The sequence below is a fragment of the Pantherophis guttatus genome, chromosome 1 (assembly GCF_059756535.1).
Source record: "Pantherophis guttatus breed Tessera chromosome 1, ASM5975653v1, whole genome shotgun sequence".
Lineage (NCBI taxonomy): Eukaryota > Metazoa > Chordata > Lepidosauria > Squamata > Colubridae > Pantherophis > Pantherophis guttatus.
Genome location: NC_142063.1, coordinates 36,430,671 through 36,450,098, shown reverse-complemented (window position 1 = coordinate 36,450,098; position 19,428 = coordinate 36,430,671). Strand labels below are relative to the sequence as shown.

The 19,428-nt window shown below is 38.4% G+C and overlaps 1 protein-coding gene across 8 annotated transcripts in view; it reads right to left on the bottom strand.

Annotated features, from left to right (window-relative positions):
- Window positions 1–19,428, bottom strand: part of CEP170B (centrosomal protein 170B) — a 72,307-nt gene that overhangs the window by 24,811 nt on the left and 28,068 nt on the right. For all 8 annotated transcript variants that reach the window (XM_034418579.3, XM_087871779.1, XM_087871782.1 and 5 more), the window contains exons 7-11: window positions 9,564–9,680; window positions 7,271–7,747; window positions 5,055–5,821; window positions 2,740–2,925; window positions 1,157–1,289 (exon numbers count right to left, since the gene is read on the bottom strand). In XM_034418579.3, the coding sequence (XP_034274470.1) occupies window positions 1,157–1,289; window positions 2,740–2,925; window positions 5,055–5,821; window positions 7,271–7,747; window positions 9,564–9,680 (1,680 nt within the window). The remainder of the gene's footprint in view (window positions 1–1,156; window positions 1,290–2,739; window positions 2,926–5,054; window positions 5,822–7,270; window positions 7,748–9,563; window positions 9,681–19,428) is intronic.

Here is a 19,428-nt window from a genome sequence, read left to right as displayed (position 1 = left end):
GAGAACAACTAAACTCTGCTTTAAAATGTGTCATTTGAAGGCATTTCATCTCTCCCTTTTCCAGAATTTTTTTGACATGAGTAAATTATGGCAGCATGAACGGGCTATTTCATCAAACTCAAATTATAGGATACAATATTTTTAAGCTTAAGTTTTAAACTTCATCAAATGGATTCTGTCGGATTTCAAGCCAATGTCTAATACCATTGGTTATGGCATTTTTCTGAACAACTTGACGGAACTGAGACTTGAAGTCATTGCATTGCAACATCTCCAATCTTTCCTATTAGTTTGTGTCCAGATAGTATGAAGTGAGTGAATCCATAGATAATGGACCTATGAAGTCCCACAGGTTTCTGTCCTGTTTTTATGTAGTCTCATTGGGAAGGGTTCCTCTGGAGTGAAATGTTAATAGTGACATTCATCTCTACTATTTTATAAAATCTAACTCCAAATGACTGGTTGATACGCTTTAATATTGCCTAAATGAGATGGTGAGATGGCAGAGGTGAATAACCTGAGATTGTATCAAGAAAAGATGGAGATTTTGTTGTCAGTAGGGATCCCATATTATATTGGAATGCAACAATTCATGAATAAGTTACATTCTTCTGAAAAATCTGGTTCACAGTAGGGGCTAGCTCCTTCACTATATGCTGTCAAAGGATTGCCAAATGACAAGGAAAACTTGGCATTTAATTTAGTGTGTCAGCTGTGTCCATTTCTGAATTATCTACATTCTATCTAAAATATTGCAATGTAGTATATGCTAATTCAGAGTCATTAACAAATAGACGGCCTATATATTTAAACTAATAAACCTTGAGTTGAAAAGTTTACATTGATACAAAGTACACCTGCAAAGTGGTTTACTTTAATCATATCACTTCAATACTGAAAGATTTACTAGCCAATTTGAATTCCAAAGCAGAAGCTACTCACATTTGGGCATGGGGGAAGTTCTTCAAGTATCACGAAGTTTGATATTGCTGCCTATATAAAGGAATTCTTAGCAGCAAAAATAACCAGTTTAGGAATTACAAGTTTGGAATATAAACCTAAATTTAAAACAATGGAAAATGGGTACAGAAACAAGGTGATTTTATATAATTAAAATCCTTTGAAATGTGAGAATGATATCAGTTGCTTTACGTACCTGTGCTAACCTGACAGAGGGAGCCCTGCTCGGCTTCCCCAGCTCCAGGGGCAGAACCTGAGCCTGTGTAGCTATCTGCAAGGCTTGCCCACCTTGAGACCCATTTTTGGCTGCTTTGGGCTGAAGATGACATCTGCAAAAGGCAAAAGATGTGAGATGGTTAAAACAAGATCATCCGAAGTTTAGTGTGGCATTTTAAAATTCCATCATAGCTAGATATTCATAAGTAACTGCTATGCTGAAGCACAGAGATGGATTCAGATCTGAGTTTTGAAGGAAAGTGAGGGATCAATGGAAGCTTCAATGGAGAAAAGATTTTTTTCCTCTTCAATCCCCCTACAGCAGGGGTGTCAAACTTGCACCCCACGGGCCGCATGCATCACATGCTGGCCACATCCGTCCCCAGTTTAGTGAAGGGGAAAAAATTGTGATATGTCACGTGACAACAACGTGACACCGCAAGTTTGACTTCCCTGTTCTACAGTTCCCAATGCTGTCCTTTCAGGTTTTTCTAGGTAGTCCAAAATTGCTACCGGCTTCTTCACCCAGGGCAATAAATATAAGTCAGAATCAAACTGATTACTGATAGTAATCAAAGTCTAAGGGCAAATATGAGCTTGTATTACATGATACTTACAAAATGGTAAGAACTTTTTAAAGTCAGCACAAACTCTACACTATCGTTTATTAATATCATATTTATTTAAACATTAAAATCATATATTTCAAACCTAGGCTGGAAAACTCCCAATCAGTACATTTATATCAGCATCAAAGTAATATATTCTATGTGTAAAAAAAATCAGCCATAGATCAAAACCTTAGTTTTAAAATAATAGAAGATTGAAGTAATGTAAGGGGTGGATTTAGTTCATTAAGTTTTTTTTTTTTTCAAATTCTCTTGTACCTGTAATATTAACATTGGTTTGGTTATCTATTGATTTACACTGCTGTGAAATTTCTGGGTATGCAGATATAAAAGAATGCAGATAAAAACATTAGTCTCTGTCCATAAACTCAAAAATAAGACCCACTGAGTTACTCCAAAGTAAATGGATATGGACCTGAAGTCTTAAATATTTTAAGGTGTTTCAAAATAGTAGGGATGTTAATTCTAATCCCGGCCTCCCGTAGCCCCGCCGATCAGTGGACTGGTCGACCGGAAACGCTGCCATTGCTGCCTCCTCCGTGTCTGCTGCCTCTGCTGGAAACGCTAGAGCCTTTGCTGCTGAGCAGCTGATTACTGCTGATCAGTTGTTCCAAGCGGCGGGAATTCCCCAGGGCGAGCAGCAGTGGCGGTGACAGGCAATGGCAAACGCTGCTGTCGCCGCACCAACCCCCTCCCCCAACCGCAATATTCACTCTATGATGCACAGACATTTCCACCCACTTTTGGGGGGGAGTGCGTCTTATAGACTGAAAATTACAGTAGATTCAAACTTTTGATTACCATAAATTACATCAAAAGGAAACATTCTTTTAAAATTGCATTAATATTAATTGCAGTCCTATTCACTTAAATATTCAAGCCAAGTGTGTAGATGAACAAGAAGTTAAATACTATGTATACATATCCACTGTACCTGTATATCTCCATGATGACCACTTGCCACTTTGGACGCAATGACCTGCATCATCGTCACCTTTGGAGTTGAGCCATTTTCCCCAAGCAAATGATTGTGCCCTAATTCTTCTTTTTCACCTTTTATAACAGGCCTGAAGGTTGAAGAAATTCTGGAAAATTCAGGAGACTCCAAAACACCAAAAACCTGGTAACGAGAAAGACAAAGGAAGCTTAAACAACCCCCCCCTTAACATCCTCATAATGATTTATCTTCAATTCTGGGTTAACAGATTAAGAGTCACTTTCTTACAGGTTTTTTTCATCTTTGCATGAAAAAGAATCAAGATCTGGGAGGCCAGAAGCAAGCAAATGAGGTTCAATTAGGCAGCTATCAGGTGTCAAGGATGTTACTCTTGCAATGATTAGTCTAGTATGGGATGAATCAGTGAAATGTGTCACCACGGAAAAACTGGGAAAGGCAAACTTTGCCTTCCTGATATTTTGAGCTTCCAGGTCCACCACTGTCAATCCACAGGCTGAGATGCTTGACAATATGATAGCGGTATTGTAATTTAAATTACTAGGGATGATCAGGGTACCTCTCCTTTCACATCTTTTTTTAACCATATTTTATCTATTTTTGCATAAGAAAGCATTAGTTTAGACTTTAGAACAAATAGGGATACAGCATTATCAATTATTATACAATATATGTTTACCCGGCCTGTAATTATCAACCAGAATGCAGGTGTTCACAATCCCCCGATTCTTGCAGTTAATGCAAGGGCAGGTTTATCAACCCCAAAGAGGCAAAACTGTTATAATAGTTCACAGGGTTCCTTGAACAAGCCGTAAGAATATACACACATACATAGCAGAGAACGTGTGCAATTCAAAGTTAGCCTGTTGTATTGTCAGCTATATTTAATAGTTGTAAATGTCATTCCCATACTAGATAACATGATCATGCAGGGATGATGAGGAGAAATGAAGTCTCTTGCTTGGCAATGGTTTGCATCTCAGGAAAGTTAGACACTTCCCTGAGTGGGAGAGCAGCTGTTGTAATTACAACCTCCTGTCCTTATTTGGTACAGTTCAAGGCAGCATGCAAAAATGATCCCACCTTCCATACAACAACTTTGGGGGTTGGACTAGGCTGAGAGAGTCACTGGCTGAAAGCCATTCAGCCAAAGAGAGGCCTAATACTCACGATCTCCCAGTTCCTACGTAGTTTTAACTACGTAGGAACTGGGTACTATAACTACTGTACCAAATTCTCTTCATAGTTGAATTCCCTGGAAAGCAGTTAATTGCATGGAAATGAAACAGGATCTAAGCCTATTTGTCTACTGATTGCAGCTTGGTTGAGTGCCCTGTTTCTAAGCACTCTCACATTTTTTTAAACCTGGCTTGTTCTAAATTTTGCATTATTTCCTAACTGAAGTGAGATTAGTGACATAGCATTGTATCTTTTGACAACCAGCAGAAAGCACCAGCAGGTAGCAGTCAAGATGCTTGAATAGTCACATTTGACTGGAAGGTTACAAGCTGCATAAGCCTAGCTAAGAAAAACAGAAGTCCAGCTCTTTCGAATATTGCATGTAACACAACACAGCCCCAACATCCTTTCTCTTTGTACATGAAATGATTTTTTTAAATTTTGTGTAAAAGATGCAACCCCTGATCAACCTTATTTATTTATTTACTTACTTATTGAATTTAGTTGCCACCCATTTCCCTGATAAGGCAAACTTATCACCTCCCGTTATACATGATAATTAAGACTTAGCTACTGCAACTTTTTGTTCCAGTGCAGGCATGACATTTTCAGTCAGGATTATCAGATCAGGATTCAGCCACAGGGTTTGTATGATCCCAACTCTTTGGCTCTTACATACACAAATCCTTTGGCCCTTTTCCATAAATGCCTTACTTAAAGGTGGCTTTTGCAATAGTTTTAGTTGCGCCAGATTAATCTGGGTTTTCATCAAAGAAGGGTTTGGCCGCTACCAAACCAAGCATGATAAAAAGAAAACTAGTTTAGAATTTGCCATATTTAATTCAGTGCAAGCGCAAGTAAACTCAGGAGCAAATGCAAGAGGGGGCCAAGGAAAGGCTATTAATCCTATTAATTTAGTTGGTCAGCAGCACTTTAGTGGATGTTGTTGTTAGTTGCGAGGTCGTGTCCGATCCATCGCGACTCCATGGACAATGTTCCTCTAGGCTTTAATGGATGTACCAGGCCTTATTATTTTTACCCCAAAGTTTTGGTTAGCAAACTCCAAATGGCAAAAGTGTACTAGTTCCTTTTGTTTCTAAGAAATATGAGCTTACCTGATCAATCATTTTTCGAGCTTCTTCTACTTCTTTATCCTGTGATTCAGTTTCAATAGTGTAAGTGCCTGTTTCACTCAAACTATCTTCCTCTTCCTGTTTCCTAGCTTTGGCCAATTTAGGATCAGCAACTGGTGGAGGAATTGTTTCTGGTGCTGTTGGGACAAGTACTGTCCGTGAGCTTAGTGGTGTTGGCGCAGGAGGGGGCTTTTCAGTGTTGGGCTGAGTCACTTGAGAATTTTCCCTTAAACATTCAGCAGCAAAATCTTGAGATAATTTTGACTTCCTTCCAACACTTCCATGACTTTTTACAGATGTTCGTGATGTGGAGGATGAGGAAGGGCTGATCCGCTCATCTGCCTTTTCCCTCCTGAAGGAACCTGCTCTTGGAGTGGTGAATGCATTGCTTGGCCCTTTGGTCCCTGTTGCAGGCGGATTTTGGGAGGGCGTAGAACTTACTGGTTTCTCAGCAGGCACTGTAATTTTGCGTTTTTCAACTTTTGTCTTCAGGGTGGGATCAACCTCATTTTGGGTAGAATGGCCACTGTGTGTGAAAGACTGAGATCTTTTCTTCCGGGGCATATCATTATCAAAGAACTCAATGACAAAGGCCTGCTGGTTGTGGAGCATTTCCTGGGGATCACGTCGAATTTGGCGCTGAAGTTTGGCTTGCTCTACCAAATGTTCATTGCTAACTGTCTCTTTCTCTGGCTTAGGTGCTACTTGGTCCTCTGAGTCACTTTGGGTTCCATCTTCATGTCTGTTACCTAAAGAATTGGAACACAGATCAGATTGTTCTAGGATAAGGCATGCTTCCTTTCTATGTCAGTATATCAGTAATGTCTCCTTGCCCCTTCTTTTAGATAGCATTAGACAACCCAGGACATATTGGGTCCTCATTTCAGAGAAATTTCCTTACCTAAACAGATAAAAAGAATTACTATGGGCAGACAAAAAAATCAGTGGGAGTGAAAGCAACTTTCAACTGTCTTTAGGCTTCCCCACTGATTCTTCTTGTGAAAAGCACGCAGGGATGTTAGAAATGATGACATGACCACAGGTGACTGTGGTGGCATGGCAGTACTGAAGTGGCCACAACTTTATCAAAGTTCAGTCCAATGGGATTTGAGATGAATTATTTAAAGGTAAAGGCTCCCCTCGCACATATGTGCTAGTCGTTCCCGACTCTAGGAGTCGGAAACGGAGATGTGCTCATCTCCGTTTCAAAGCCAAAGAGCCAGCGCTGTCTGTAGACGTCTCTGTGGTCATGTGGCTGGCATGACTAAATGCCAAAGGCACATTGAGCGCTGTTACCTTCCCACCAAAGGTGGTCCCTATTTTTCTACTTGCATTTTTTACGTGCTTTCGAACTGCTAGGTTGGCAGAAGCTGGGACAAGTAACGGGAGATCACCCCGTTACACGACACTAGGGATTCGAACTGCTGAACTGCCGACATTTTGATCGACAAGCTCATCATCTTAGCCACTGAGCCACCGCGTCCCTACATATTATTTAAGGGAGTCCATTTGAGGTATATTGCTTCAAAAATTGTTGCCCTGTGATACACCATTTCACCCAATTGAAAGTTACAAACAGACAAAACAGGATATTTTTAATAGTGTATATATATTTATCTATTAAGGATTACCAATTACATTTACACAGCACTAGGAATTTTAAACCATAGTTTTTTATTTAAAATATATACATTTTAGGTCTTAAGATTTTTTTTTTATGTAACGATTTGAAATTGTGATCTGAAAAGCTCTTCCTTACAACAAACATATTACCTTAATGAGAGCAGTCAACTGGTATGAAAGATATATTAAACCCAAGAACCACCTTGTTGACATTTTTTACTAGAAATTCTCTATAATGCAGGAATCCATAAAATGTGTAGTTTCCTATGTCTTCCTATTCAGATTATTTGTTAGGGGTCACCACAAATCCCATGATTGTTTCTTCAAATCATGTTCCAAAGCATGCTTGGAAACTTATTTACAACGAAACAAGGCCTGCAGAACTTCTCAGGCTAGCTCAACCCTTCTCAGAAGGGAAAAGATGTTTGAACCTATTTTGTCTGGATTTCTACATGGTGCTCCTGCTCAATATCTTTTACTTCCAAAATTTCTCTGGCTCTGAATTTTATTGTTCTATTTTTTTACATATAACAAACAAAGGATAGCGCATCAATGCCTTTAGTGAGAGGTTTTACCTTTCAGAGTCTTCACATGAACAGGGAGGTCACTTTTTGTACTATATACATCATCTCCGGGAGACTGCCTTCTTATGAGACTTGGATCATTATGCACCAGCCAGTCAGCCACTTTACTCTCCGCGGAGATAATTTCCACATGGCCAGCATCCTTGCTGAGGTTCCGTCTCTGCCTGAGGGAAAATTTAGTGACGTGGTCTTTTATCTTCATTTTACCTGGAGTGCAATCATCAAACTCAATGGTAAAAGAAGCATGGCTCTGCACAACAGGTAACACTGCCACATCGACATCTTTGGTGGGGATCTCATGGACTTGCACCTCTGGAGTTTTTACTGGCTGATGGAATTCTTTTGTTGGAATTTCAAAGTAGCTGGGTTCCCTACGGAATGCGTAGACAGACTCGCCTTGAGATTCTCTGTAGCCACTGATGTTACCATTGATTTCTTCTTCGTGTTGGACTAAGTCTTTTGTTCTGTCTATATAAGGAGGGAAACGGCTCTCAGTTAAGTTTAACACCCATGAAATGTCAGCAATTTCACAATTTAATAACTTAATAACATAACAAGTAATGCAGGTCAAACAACAAACCAATCCAAAACAAATATTAAAACGAATCACATCATGTCAAATTCCAACAAGCAGACGTAGAAAACTATCAGGAAAAACTACTTTTTTTAAAAAAAAATGTTCCTTTGGGGCTCTTTTGAAAGACTGTAAAGAGAGATCCTTGCATACTCAGCTGATCCTGAGTTCCAGAAGCATGAAAAGGATGTAAGCCTTGTTCCTGCTATTCTACTCTTTCTCACAGATTGGCAGACAAGAGGGGGCCCCAGTGGATGAACAGATATATTGATATGGACTAAGGCAATCTATCTTGATCCCTAAACACTTAAAGGTTAGAAAGTAAACAGCAAAGTTTATGGAGATTCTCAGTCATCCAGGTCATGGTTGTCCCAAAGGTGCTTTTTCAAGAGGCAACTGGATTTTCTTTTTCCTTGAAGACATTTTACTTCTCATCCAAGAAGCTTCTTCAGTTCACTGAGGAAGCTTCTTGGATGAGAAGCAAAACATCTTCAAAGAAAAACAAAGGAAGTCCAGTTGCCTCCTGAAAAAGCACCTTTGGGATAAACAGCAACCCTTTGAATTGGGATGGGAAATACGCTGGCAAGAATTGTAGCTGATGAATTATGTATATCACATGATCTGACTGCTCAGTATCTGTTACTACCTGGACAGCCATTTTCTGCTGCCTTGGGAAGTTTTCAAACACTCTTTAGAAAGCAAAATGTACCATAATTCATCTAGCCAAGACAGCACCAGTTAGAACTGCTAAGATTCACCTTGGAGCAGTGGCTGCCTTTGTGCCTACTCTTGCTCCTTTCAAACACTGTCTTCCCTTTGAAATACCCTTCCTTTCCATGCCTTACTTCTCCCACACCATCTTCATTTTCTGCTTAAAGACAAAGGTTTGGGGGTTTTTTTTTTTTTTTTAGCATATAAAATGGCAGTGTTTTGCTGGTAGGAACTGCGTATAACATTTATTGAGGGTTAAGAGCAGCAGTGTGAGGGGACACATCACTCATATACCGTATTTTTCGGAGTATAAGATGCACCTTTCCCCCCCCAAAAAAGAGGGTGAATATCTGGGTGCGTCTTATACTCCGAATGTAGCCCTGCCCAGCTTCTCAAACTGAGGTTTTAGAGGCTGAAAAAAGATTCAGAAACGAAGCTTCAGAAAAGAAACACCCAAACAGAGCTTCAGAAAAAAAGTCACGAAACACAGCTTCAGAGGCTATTTTTTTCTGAAGCTCTGTTTCAGAGGCTTTCAGAAGCAGAAAAAAAGTTTTTTCTGAAACAGAGTTTCAGAAGTTTCAGAGGCAGAAAAAAAAAAACCAAAGAAAAGCAAGGCACAGAGCTCACAACCAAGGAACCTGTTGCTAAAATTCACCTCTGGGAACAGCTGATTGGGGGTATTCCGTGACGCCGATCCACCAATCAGCTTTTTTCTTATTTTCCTCCCAAAAAACTAAGGTGCATCTTATACTCCAGTGCGTCTTATACTCTGAAAAATACGGTAAGCAGAGGCCAGGGCACTCCATGGGCACACATTCTCATGTTGCTTCTCTGCAATCCTTCCTTCCTAATAAATGCACCTGTAGATCCTAATGCAAGACAGGAGTATCTTAATAAATAAGGGCAAGATAGAGATACTAAGTATGGAAGGGCTGGATCCTAAAGCTTATTTATGAAAAACATGACTTTGCTGCTAAATGGGAGCTAAGCTATACTGACCTGAATATTGTTCTTCGGGCCTTCTTTCACCTGTTGAATCCAGTTTATTGTTGGCATCATCCTCTCCCCACCATGATGGCCGGCCATAAAGTGGTGTGCGATAAGTACTTGTCACCTCTGGGTACAAAAAATGTAGACAAGAAATAAAAGGGAGAAGTATGTGTTTTAATTAAGAACAAAATATCAACTTTAAAATAGTCAACCATTCACTTGTCATCTACCTGAAAACAAATGCTTCTGCGTTGATATATTTTTTAAACCACTTCAAACTTCGGTTTCAAATAATTATTCGGACTACCTGGATAAATTTAACCACAATTGCATCCAGTGTATAAAAATATACAGGTAGTCCTCAACTTACAACAGTTTAGTGACTGTTCAAAGTTACAATGGCACTGAAAAAAGTGACTTATGACCATTTTTCACACAACAACTGCAGCTTCCTCATGGTCACATGATCAAAATTCAGATTATTGGCAATTGGTTCATATTTATGATAGTTGCAGTGTCCCAGGGTCATTTGATCAACCTTTGCAACCTTCTGATCAGCAAAGTCAGTAGGGAAGCCAGATTCACTTAACAATTGTTTTACTAATTTAACACTTGCAATGATTCATTTAACAACTGTGGCAATAAAGGTTGTCAAATGGGGCAAACGTCACTTAATAAACATCTCATTTAACAACATAAATGTTGGGCTCAATTGTAAGTCGAAGATTATCTGCACTTAAGAAAGAGAATTTACAGAAAGGCAGCAGTGGCACAATCTAAAGGTTCATTTATTTATTCTTCACATTCCTCAAAGGTGCAAAGTTGGCTTGTAATCAATACTGGCATAATTAAAAATGAATCAATGTAACACCTGCATCAGGCCTCAATGCAAGTTACAATAAAAGATAATAAGATCATCATCATCATTATTATTGGGACATGGTGGCTCAGTGGCTAAGACGCTGAGCTTGTCAATCGAAAGGTCGGCAGTTCAGCGGTTCGAATCCCTAGTGCCGTGTAACGGGGTGAGCTCCCATTACATGTCCCAGCTTCTGCCAATCTAGTAGTTCGAAAGCACCTAAAAAATGCAAGTAGAAAAATAGGGACCACCTTTGGTAGGAAGATAGCAGCGTTCCATGCGCCTTTGGCGTTTAGTCATGCCTGCCAAATGACCACAGAGATATCTTCGGACAGTGCTGGCTCTTGGGCTTTGAAACAGAGATGAGCACCACACCCTAGAGTCGGGAACGACTAGCATATATGTGCGAGGGGAACCTTTAACTTTTAAGATCCTTTAATTTGTCCAGTGTTTAGAATGAAAACAGATCTGTGATCCATGATTTAAATAAAAATTTGCCATTGGAACAAACCCATCCCTTTTCCTAAGAATCTGCATGACATTCCCATGAATTGGCAAGTAGGCAGCTTTAATATTGGCAATAGTCTTACAGTCATCACAATATGTGTTTCTCCTCTATATTATTGGCTACTGCTGACAGGAAAATACATAAAGTCATATTGTCAAAGCTCTGTTGGTTCTACAAACTTCTTTGGAATTAGAAGAAAAGCAGTCCAGGTCTACCATGTGCTTAGCATAACCTCAAATTTGACCATAAATATTTATCCAATAGTCTGTCCAATTCCACAACTAAAAAAACATGATTCCAGCTCTATCAGGATGGAAATAATTTTAAAAAATGGAAAAGCAAAACAAATTGGAGCATGTTGCCATTTCTGTATCTTATTATGCATTTGTTTTTTATAGCACACCCCAGTCCAAGGATTCTAAGAAGGATACAACAGAGTAAAACTGTAAATATAATAACAGATCAAACAAAAGATTCATACTATACTATACTTTTTCTTTATTCTTTGTTAAATAAATCCAAGTTTGGCTGGTTAATCCCAATTCAGGATTCTGTCATCAAAAACCATGACCTACAGCCAAGAGCATTTGCCAGGAAAAGTATGGTTAAAAACATGAACTGCAAAGAACACTTTTACGTCTTGGGAAGAGTCAAACATGAAGAGAATTCTTCTTCTGGAGACATTTACTTTCATAGATAAATATGTAATTCTGTTAACATTTAAGAAAAGCCCAATTAAGCAATACCTCGTTCTCTTTAAAATCATTTTTAACTCTATTATCACTATTTTTTTGCAGTAGTATGAGGTTAAGATGATGTGGCTTTTGACAGCAGAGCACCAACAGAGAAATAGGCAGTTCCTACCCTCCAATTTCCATCATGCCCCCTCACATGATTTTGGCACTGCAGCGTTTCGGACCCCTCTTTCTAATGCAGAATTTAGATTAGTGACATTCTGGATGGACAACTAGAAGACAACAAGACAAACTGTCTGTCAATTGACGATTATTTGCTCGGAAGGGTGCACATGTACAGAGAACAAGGATAAAGTAATTTGGGTGGCATAGGTCATTCCAGAGACCTAGGGGTGTAATGGAGAACATACAAGCCAGTTTGCCTTCTGTTAACTGGGTGCTTTAATCATAGTCACGATGGCAGTCTTTCTGTAAGAAATCTGCAATATGTTTTCAGAATTCAAATGTATTTGCCAACTCTTATGTTCCAGTTATTTTCCTTCTATAACATAGACAGAGGTAAACTTGTAAGCATTCTTCACCAGGCACAGAGTCTAGCTATGCTTAGGTTGTTACGTCATATGCCTTGAGACTATTAATTTTCACTGCAACTTAAACAAATAGTAAATAAACTGCTTTGTCATTTTAACTGTATTAGAGCTGGTTTCTTTGAATATAGCTCATTAATTATCCCCCTCCCTCCACCACAATTTTTATGCCAATCTATCCAGATGGCACTAACCTCTCAAGCACATTTCTTGCCTCATCAATTCAAGCAGAAAGCTTAAGGAGTGCAGAGTAGGGAATAGATCTATTTAAAGATAGGATCAAGGTCAATCGGGCACTTGCCTACTGAACTACAAGTAATCCTCACTTAACGTCCATTCAATTGGTGTCAGTTCAAATTTACAATGGCACTGAATGATTCTCGGCGCAGTATGGAGTGGCAGGGAAAGCTGGTGGCAGTGGGTAGGTGGGTGGTCAAATGGGTAGAGATGGTGGGAGTTAGATGAAATGTAGGCAATTCTACTTCCTTCCAACAATGGGTTGGTTTGGATTGGAAATGAGTCCTCGTCTAATGACTGAATGGGATTTGCTCAACAACAGCAACTGGTAATATTGGAACTGCCATCACTAAACCAAACTGTCATCTGATATTTCACTTAACAACCACATTGCTCAGTGATGGAGTTTTGTCCCAATTAGGGTTGTAAACTGAGGACTATAAGCATTTTTGTCAGTGTGATAAAGTGAAAGCAACCAATAGGCATGTGACCTCTTTACAGATTGACCCTTGCAGCTGTCATCTATTAAAAACACTGGGGTGGTAGGGTCAGCATGGAATTAAACAAATTAAAATCAACAAAAATGGAAGCATAGGTTCTTAGAGAAATGTATTTAATCCACATTTGTCACTCAGTTTGAAGCACCAGCAATATGCTAAAGAAGTTCTTAAATAGTGTGTATGCAATCCGAGGAGGGGAGGGAAGGGAGGGAAGGGGAGAGAGGCAGAGGGAGAGGAAGTGGGGGGGAGGGAGGGAAAGAGAGAGAGGGGGGGGAGAGAGAGGGAGAGGGAGAGAGAGGGAAATACACACAAATGTGTACACCTACACACCCCAAGAATTACCCAGTTGACTACTATGTAAAACAAAATGCTGAACTAAAGTGAACCTTGGCTATTCTTATGGTCTTACACTAAATAACCACAAACTTCATTATTCATGGTCAATCTTTATATAACCAAAGCATTACTGACAATTAAATAGCGGTATCGGCAAGCATGATAGAACCAAAATAATGTTATTCTTGAAAATGAGGTCCCCAGATCTGATAAATGGTTCCATTTTTAAAATGTAACTTATGCTGAAGAGAAAAAGAATGTGAAGGTGTGAACTTTTCCAGGAGGAAATAGTGTTAGCAAACCTAGGATAAAGGCAGAAAGTCCTCAACTGAAACAGATGATCAGGGAGGCAGATTATTTCCTGATTCAGTGGTAGATTTTGCTTACAGAGAATTTAAAGGAAGAGAAAAAGATGGAAAGGAGTCTTGTATTGAGACTAAATGGCAGTCTGAAAGAAAGCCTGCTTTGTCTCTCAGAGGTGGCGACAATAATTATCCAAAACTATTTTGTTCATATCCATAGCCTGGAGAGGGGTAGACTCCCCTGGTACATTTCTAACTGTCTAACTAAAATTGTCTCTCTTCTCAGGGCTATGGTTTCAGTACACATTAATGAACAAATATATGAAGTCCCCTTATGTTGAGTCACATCTCTACTTCATCAAACCGAATACTATTTGAGTTACTAGCAGCTATTTTAAGGCAGACATATTTCTTAACCCTGCTATCTGAGGTTATTACAAAGTAGAAATATCAAGAACTGAGAACCAGTAGCAGGTTACCTCTGTTTTACAAGGGCGATGTAAATCATGTCATAAAAAGTGAAACGTGAAATAAATGTCCTTCCATTCTTTCACAAAGCATATAGAATGCCCAAACTAGAGAAGACCAACCTATCAAGAATGCTGAGCATTTTAGACAAACATTTTTTTAAGGAAAGGCAAGTACAAAAAAAAACATATGGGAACAAAGCCACAGCAGTCTGTACAGCTGCTGGCAAAAAAGAAGCCAACTTGTAGGCATTTTTATCCTACTTCTGTTAAATCACTGGTTCAGTCACTATTTTGCATGAAATGGTTGTTGATTCTAGATGTCGTCAATAAATTTCAATTAAAATATCTTGGAGATATACAGTATAGCAATTACAAATTGCTTCATTTAAGAAGACTCTGGAAAGCAGAGGGAATTGCCTATATTTACATCATCTGGAGACCCTGCACTTGGTTTTGCTGCTGAAGGAGGAAATTATCAGTAAATGCGATAATGGCAGGGATCAAAAAGAAAGAACAAAGAACAAAAAAAAACCAATCTAGCAAGCAACTGAAATTAAAGGACGGAGAGTGGGAAGCATGTTAATTTAGGAAGCCTTAAAGACAGCAACACTCATCCATATCTACTAAAAAGTCAGTGACAAGGAACTGGAAGATTAGAAAGAGCAGTCTGCCAACTCTCTCCAGAGAATGCAGTTGTGCTAAAAATACTGTCTAATCAAATGTAAGGAAGAAGAGCTATAATATGATTTTTAAAAAGACTCCCAGAGGCAGCTTTCAATTGATATCTCATCCATATTTGTTTACTCCAATACAGTATATCAGCCTGATTTTACTGAATTAAAAATCCAAATGCACATGTTTTCAGTTTAATCCACCTAACATAAGAGGAAAGTTTTTATGTACAGCCATAGAGGGCCAGCATCACAGGTGGGTTTCAGCAGGTTCTGACCAGTTCTGGAGAACTGGTAGTGGAAATTCTGAGTAGTTCGGAGAACCGGTAGTAAAAATTCTGACAGGCCCCACCCCCATCTATTCTCTGCCTCCCAAGTCCCAGCTGATCGGGAGGGAATGGGGATTTTGCAGTAACCTTCCCCTGGAGTGGGGTGGGAATGGAGATTTTACAGTATCCTTCCCCTGCCACGCCCACCAAGCCACACCCACAGAACCGGTAGTAAAAAATTTGAAACCCACCACTGGCCAGCATCTAGGATTGGAAGAAACATCCTTTGTATCTGAAGGTCATTATAATTTGGAATGAAACTTTTTTTAAAAAAACCTGTATTTGTATTGAACATACAGTAGCAGAGTAATTAATCCTACCATGCTTGTCAGTGCCAACTCCTAGTTCCTATTTCTGCATGCATAGTTTTGTATTAGAGAAATCTTGAATGCTCATCTTTAACCCATTATTCATACCATAGAACTAAATACTTTAAAATCTTTAGTTACAAAACAGCCAATCACACACAAAAAGCATCCATGCAATCTTAAGCAACTGCCAAAGAAAAAATATATAATATTAACTATACTGCAGAAATCAGACTTGCAATACAGCTTCTTCCACCAAATTGTTACTTCCTTCAGGCTGAGAATATGAGTTTTAACCTCCTTCTACTGCAGTGGTTCTTAAACTGAGGGTAATTCAGGCATATTCTGGGGGTAATGGAGCAATTTGTAATTGCTTGTTTGTGAGTTGGGAATCCACTTTGGGACTGCCACTGTCAAGATACTTGTGAAAAACAACTGTCTGAAGGATTTTTGGGGGTAGTAATTACATTTGAGGCAGAGTCAAACAGATTAAGGATCACTGTTCTAGAGAGCAATGCAGCATGTTACCTGCTGCAATTACTAAGTCCATCACAGATAGAGCATATACATATGGGAGAATTGTTTAACCAGAGCATAAAAATAATAAGGAAGCAGATCTATGAACAACCATGGATATGCACACACGCACACCAGTTTAAATACATAGAGGACAAGATATATGAGGTAGTCATTCCCCCCCCCCCCCACCTTCTATCATTATCCAGAAGGAGAGGACATATTTCCATGAGTTTTTTGAGCATCTGTGATTTGCATGGCACTGGCAGTTTTTCTGGGTTTTCCTTTAAGTAGCTTTATTGTCTCCAGTCATCAATTATGTTTTTAGAGCTTAGAAATTCTTGGACCATCAGTGAGAATCACCCTCTTAAACATCTGTAGGAAGTTAGCACCCATCCCTCTCCTAGAAGGATGAAATATTCTAGGAAATATTAAAAAGGCAGAATATTATACCTCCCTGGATGAGATATGGAGAAACATCCAGGGAAGTATAATATTCTGCCTTTTTAGTATTTTCTAGAATATTTCATTCTTCTAGGAGAGGGGTGGGTGCTAACTTCATACACATCTCTTTCTTCGTGTTTTTGTCTTTAAGAGCATGAGAGTTCACTTTTTTTGGAAATTAAGACAAATATTATGCTTATATTTATTTTTTTAGAAATACTTTATATATTGCCCCAATTGACAAGATTCCAGGTACTATAGTAAGAACAAACCAAGAACAGAATTATCTCAAACAAAATTTTTAAAAAGCTTCTTTTTTACATTGTCTTCCCATCCCCCCCAATTTTAAAGACCTTAATTTAGTTCCAAAGTATTTAATCCAAATTAAATATTTACTTACATGATTTACTTAAATGAATCATGCCATAATAACAGCTCCTGGCACAAATTTGCTAGTCAAGATTTAACCAAAGTTTCAGAATATAATGACTACAAATGAGTAAATCTCATTTTGAGACATTCATAATTGTATTTTCTTTTCACATTTTTTTTTCTTTTGGGGTTGCTTGTATGAGATCATACTTCTACACAGCATAACAGTCAGTCTTGAGATCCATTCATTATTGTTCATTCTCTGAATTTTGGGTCTCTGCATTGCTACTTGTATAGTAATATATACTTAGAGGGCCACTTTTCAGCCACTGATCTATTCTTGGAAAACAGTTAACTGATTACACCCAAGAGGAGGTCAAAATACCTTTCTGGAAGCCACATAGGCATGGAAGACAGGGCTTGAAAATGTAAACACAACCAGATGAAATCACTTCCAAGAATTCCTAGGAACACAACTTATCATCTTCCGCTATATTGATTTATTTTGCCATGCTATTTATATTTTATTTCTGCAACAAACAAAAGCAATTTCTGAAGCCAAAAAGCAACACAAATCACATATTATCTGAGTTACAGAAATCATTAAAAAAAATCAAACTGCAAAACTGCTCTGCTGTAACATCTTGTTTAAAAAATGTTGTGAGAAGTTTGAAAATTTGAATATATTGCCAGTTATGATAGATCAAGGGAAAAAAGGAAGATGTTGGATTTGTTTTTGTTTTGTTGTTTAAATTTCTTAAAGTATTGTTATGCTTTTATTACTTCATGCAGTTTTAGCTGACAAACTAAATATTAAAACTTTATGAGTTGGTTTATAATTGTTGGTACCAATGATAGACTGATGGTAAGACAATGAGGAAAATTAAAATGAAGTTGTTTTTATTGTTTCCCCAAAGTTGCAACAGATGATTCAATTTGATTGTAATTTCCTATGGAAATACGCTCATCAGAAATTTTGCATTCTCTGCCCCATGAATCATCTAAACCAGTGTTTCTCAACCTTGTGAACTCTCAGAATGGTGAACTTAACCTTGTAAACTCCCAGAATTCCCCACCATGATTGGCTGAGGAATTCTGGTAGTTGAGATCCACCCATCTTAAAGTTGCCAAGTTTGAGAAACACTAATCTAAACTGTTCACACATGACTTACAAGAGAAAGACAAGTTTGCCTAGCCTGCAGATTTTTTGGAACACCTATTCATTTGCCTACTAAAAAAAATATTATAATAAGCACGTACACAGTCTTCAAGCAAGAGAAGAAAAACAGCAAGAAAAAAATGGAAAAGACAGATATAGGGAACTTATTTTAAACTCTAAAGGAATAAAATACTTTAAAAATATTAGACAAGAGCTAATCTAATAAATAAATACATACATAAATATTGAAGTTGCTTAAAATGGGGGGGGAACCCTCACATTTTAAATAAATCTCCTCCAAAATCCTTCTGATAGCTTTTAAATTTAATAATAGTTAGCTTTTAAGTTTATCAACTTTAAGTTTATTTTTATTTATTTATTTATTTTTGAATTTCTATACCGCCCTTCTCCCGAAGGACTCAGGGTGTGTACAGCCAAAAATAAAACCATGACAATATAAAAATTAAAAACAATTTAAAACAATTAAATAAATTGGCCAAAAAACTCTAATAAAACAACCCATTAAAATAGTAAAATGTTATTATTATTTAGGCCAGTCCTGCTTGTTGGAATAATAATGTTTTTAGGGCGCGACGAAAGGTACGAAGGTCAGGAATCCTATGAATCTCCGGGGGCAGCTCATTCCAGAGGGTAGGGGCCCCCACAGAGAATGCTCTCCCCCTGGGAGTTTATAACGTTCTAATGTTCAACTGAGGTAATTTGAATGTGACTTTCAATTCAAGTAAAGATGGGACTATCAGACAGAGTATGTTGTGGTGAAAATACACAATACAAACAACTGCAATATTAGGGGATCCTTTATATTATCTAGGCAATGTGATGGCTCAGGGTTTAAGACGCTGGGCATGTTGGCTGGATAAACTGACAGCCTGGGTTTGAGGCCTGAGCGTCTGTCGACCGGATAAGCTCCCATCTTCGCCTACTTTCTGTCCACCTAGCAATTTGAAAGCATGCAAATGTGAATAGATTAATAGATACCACTTGGTAGGGTGGAAAACGGCATTCTGTGATGTCATGCTTGCCACATGACCATGGAAGCATCTTCGGACAGTGCTGGCTCAATGACCCTTGAAACAGAGATCCCCCTACAGTCGGTTATGACTAGTGAAGTAAAATCTGAAGGAACTTCTTTCCTTTTCCTTATTAAGTCTAGTCCCTTGCTCAATAAATGCAGTGACAGTTTTGTTTCTAAAGGCAGTCTACAAATATTTTAAAAATGATAAATATAGCATCTCAATCCTCTTTTGACTAAATTATTGATCCCACTGCAAAATTGATTTCATATCAAGCACATGAATACAGCATCCTGTATACACTGGGTGCACACATAATAAGATGCTTTTTCTAACAATCTATTAAAATCTATCACTTTAACCTTTGGATCCCAGTTTCCCTCTGGAAAATAAAGAACAAGCTTCAATAACCCTCTTCAAGCACTAATTTCAACTTCAATAGGAAGAAACAAAGAAGGTAGTGGTTCTCACTTATATTATAATGCTACTCAGGGGTGAAATGCTCCCAGTTCGGACTGGATTGCCGAATCCGGTAGCGATTGTGGCG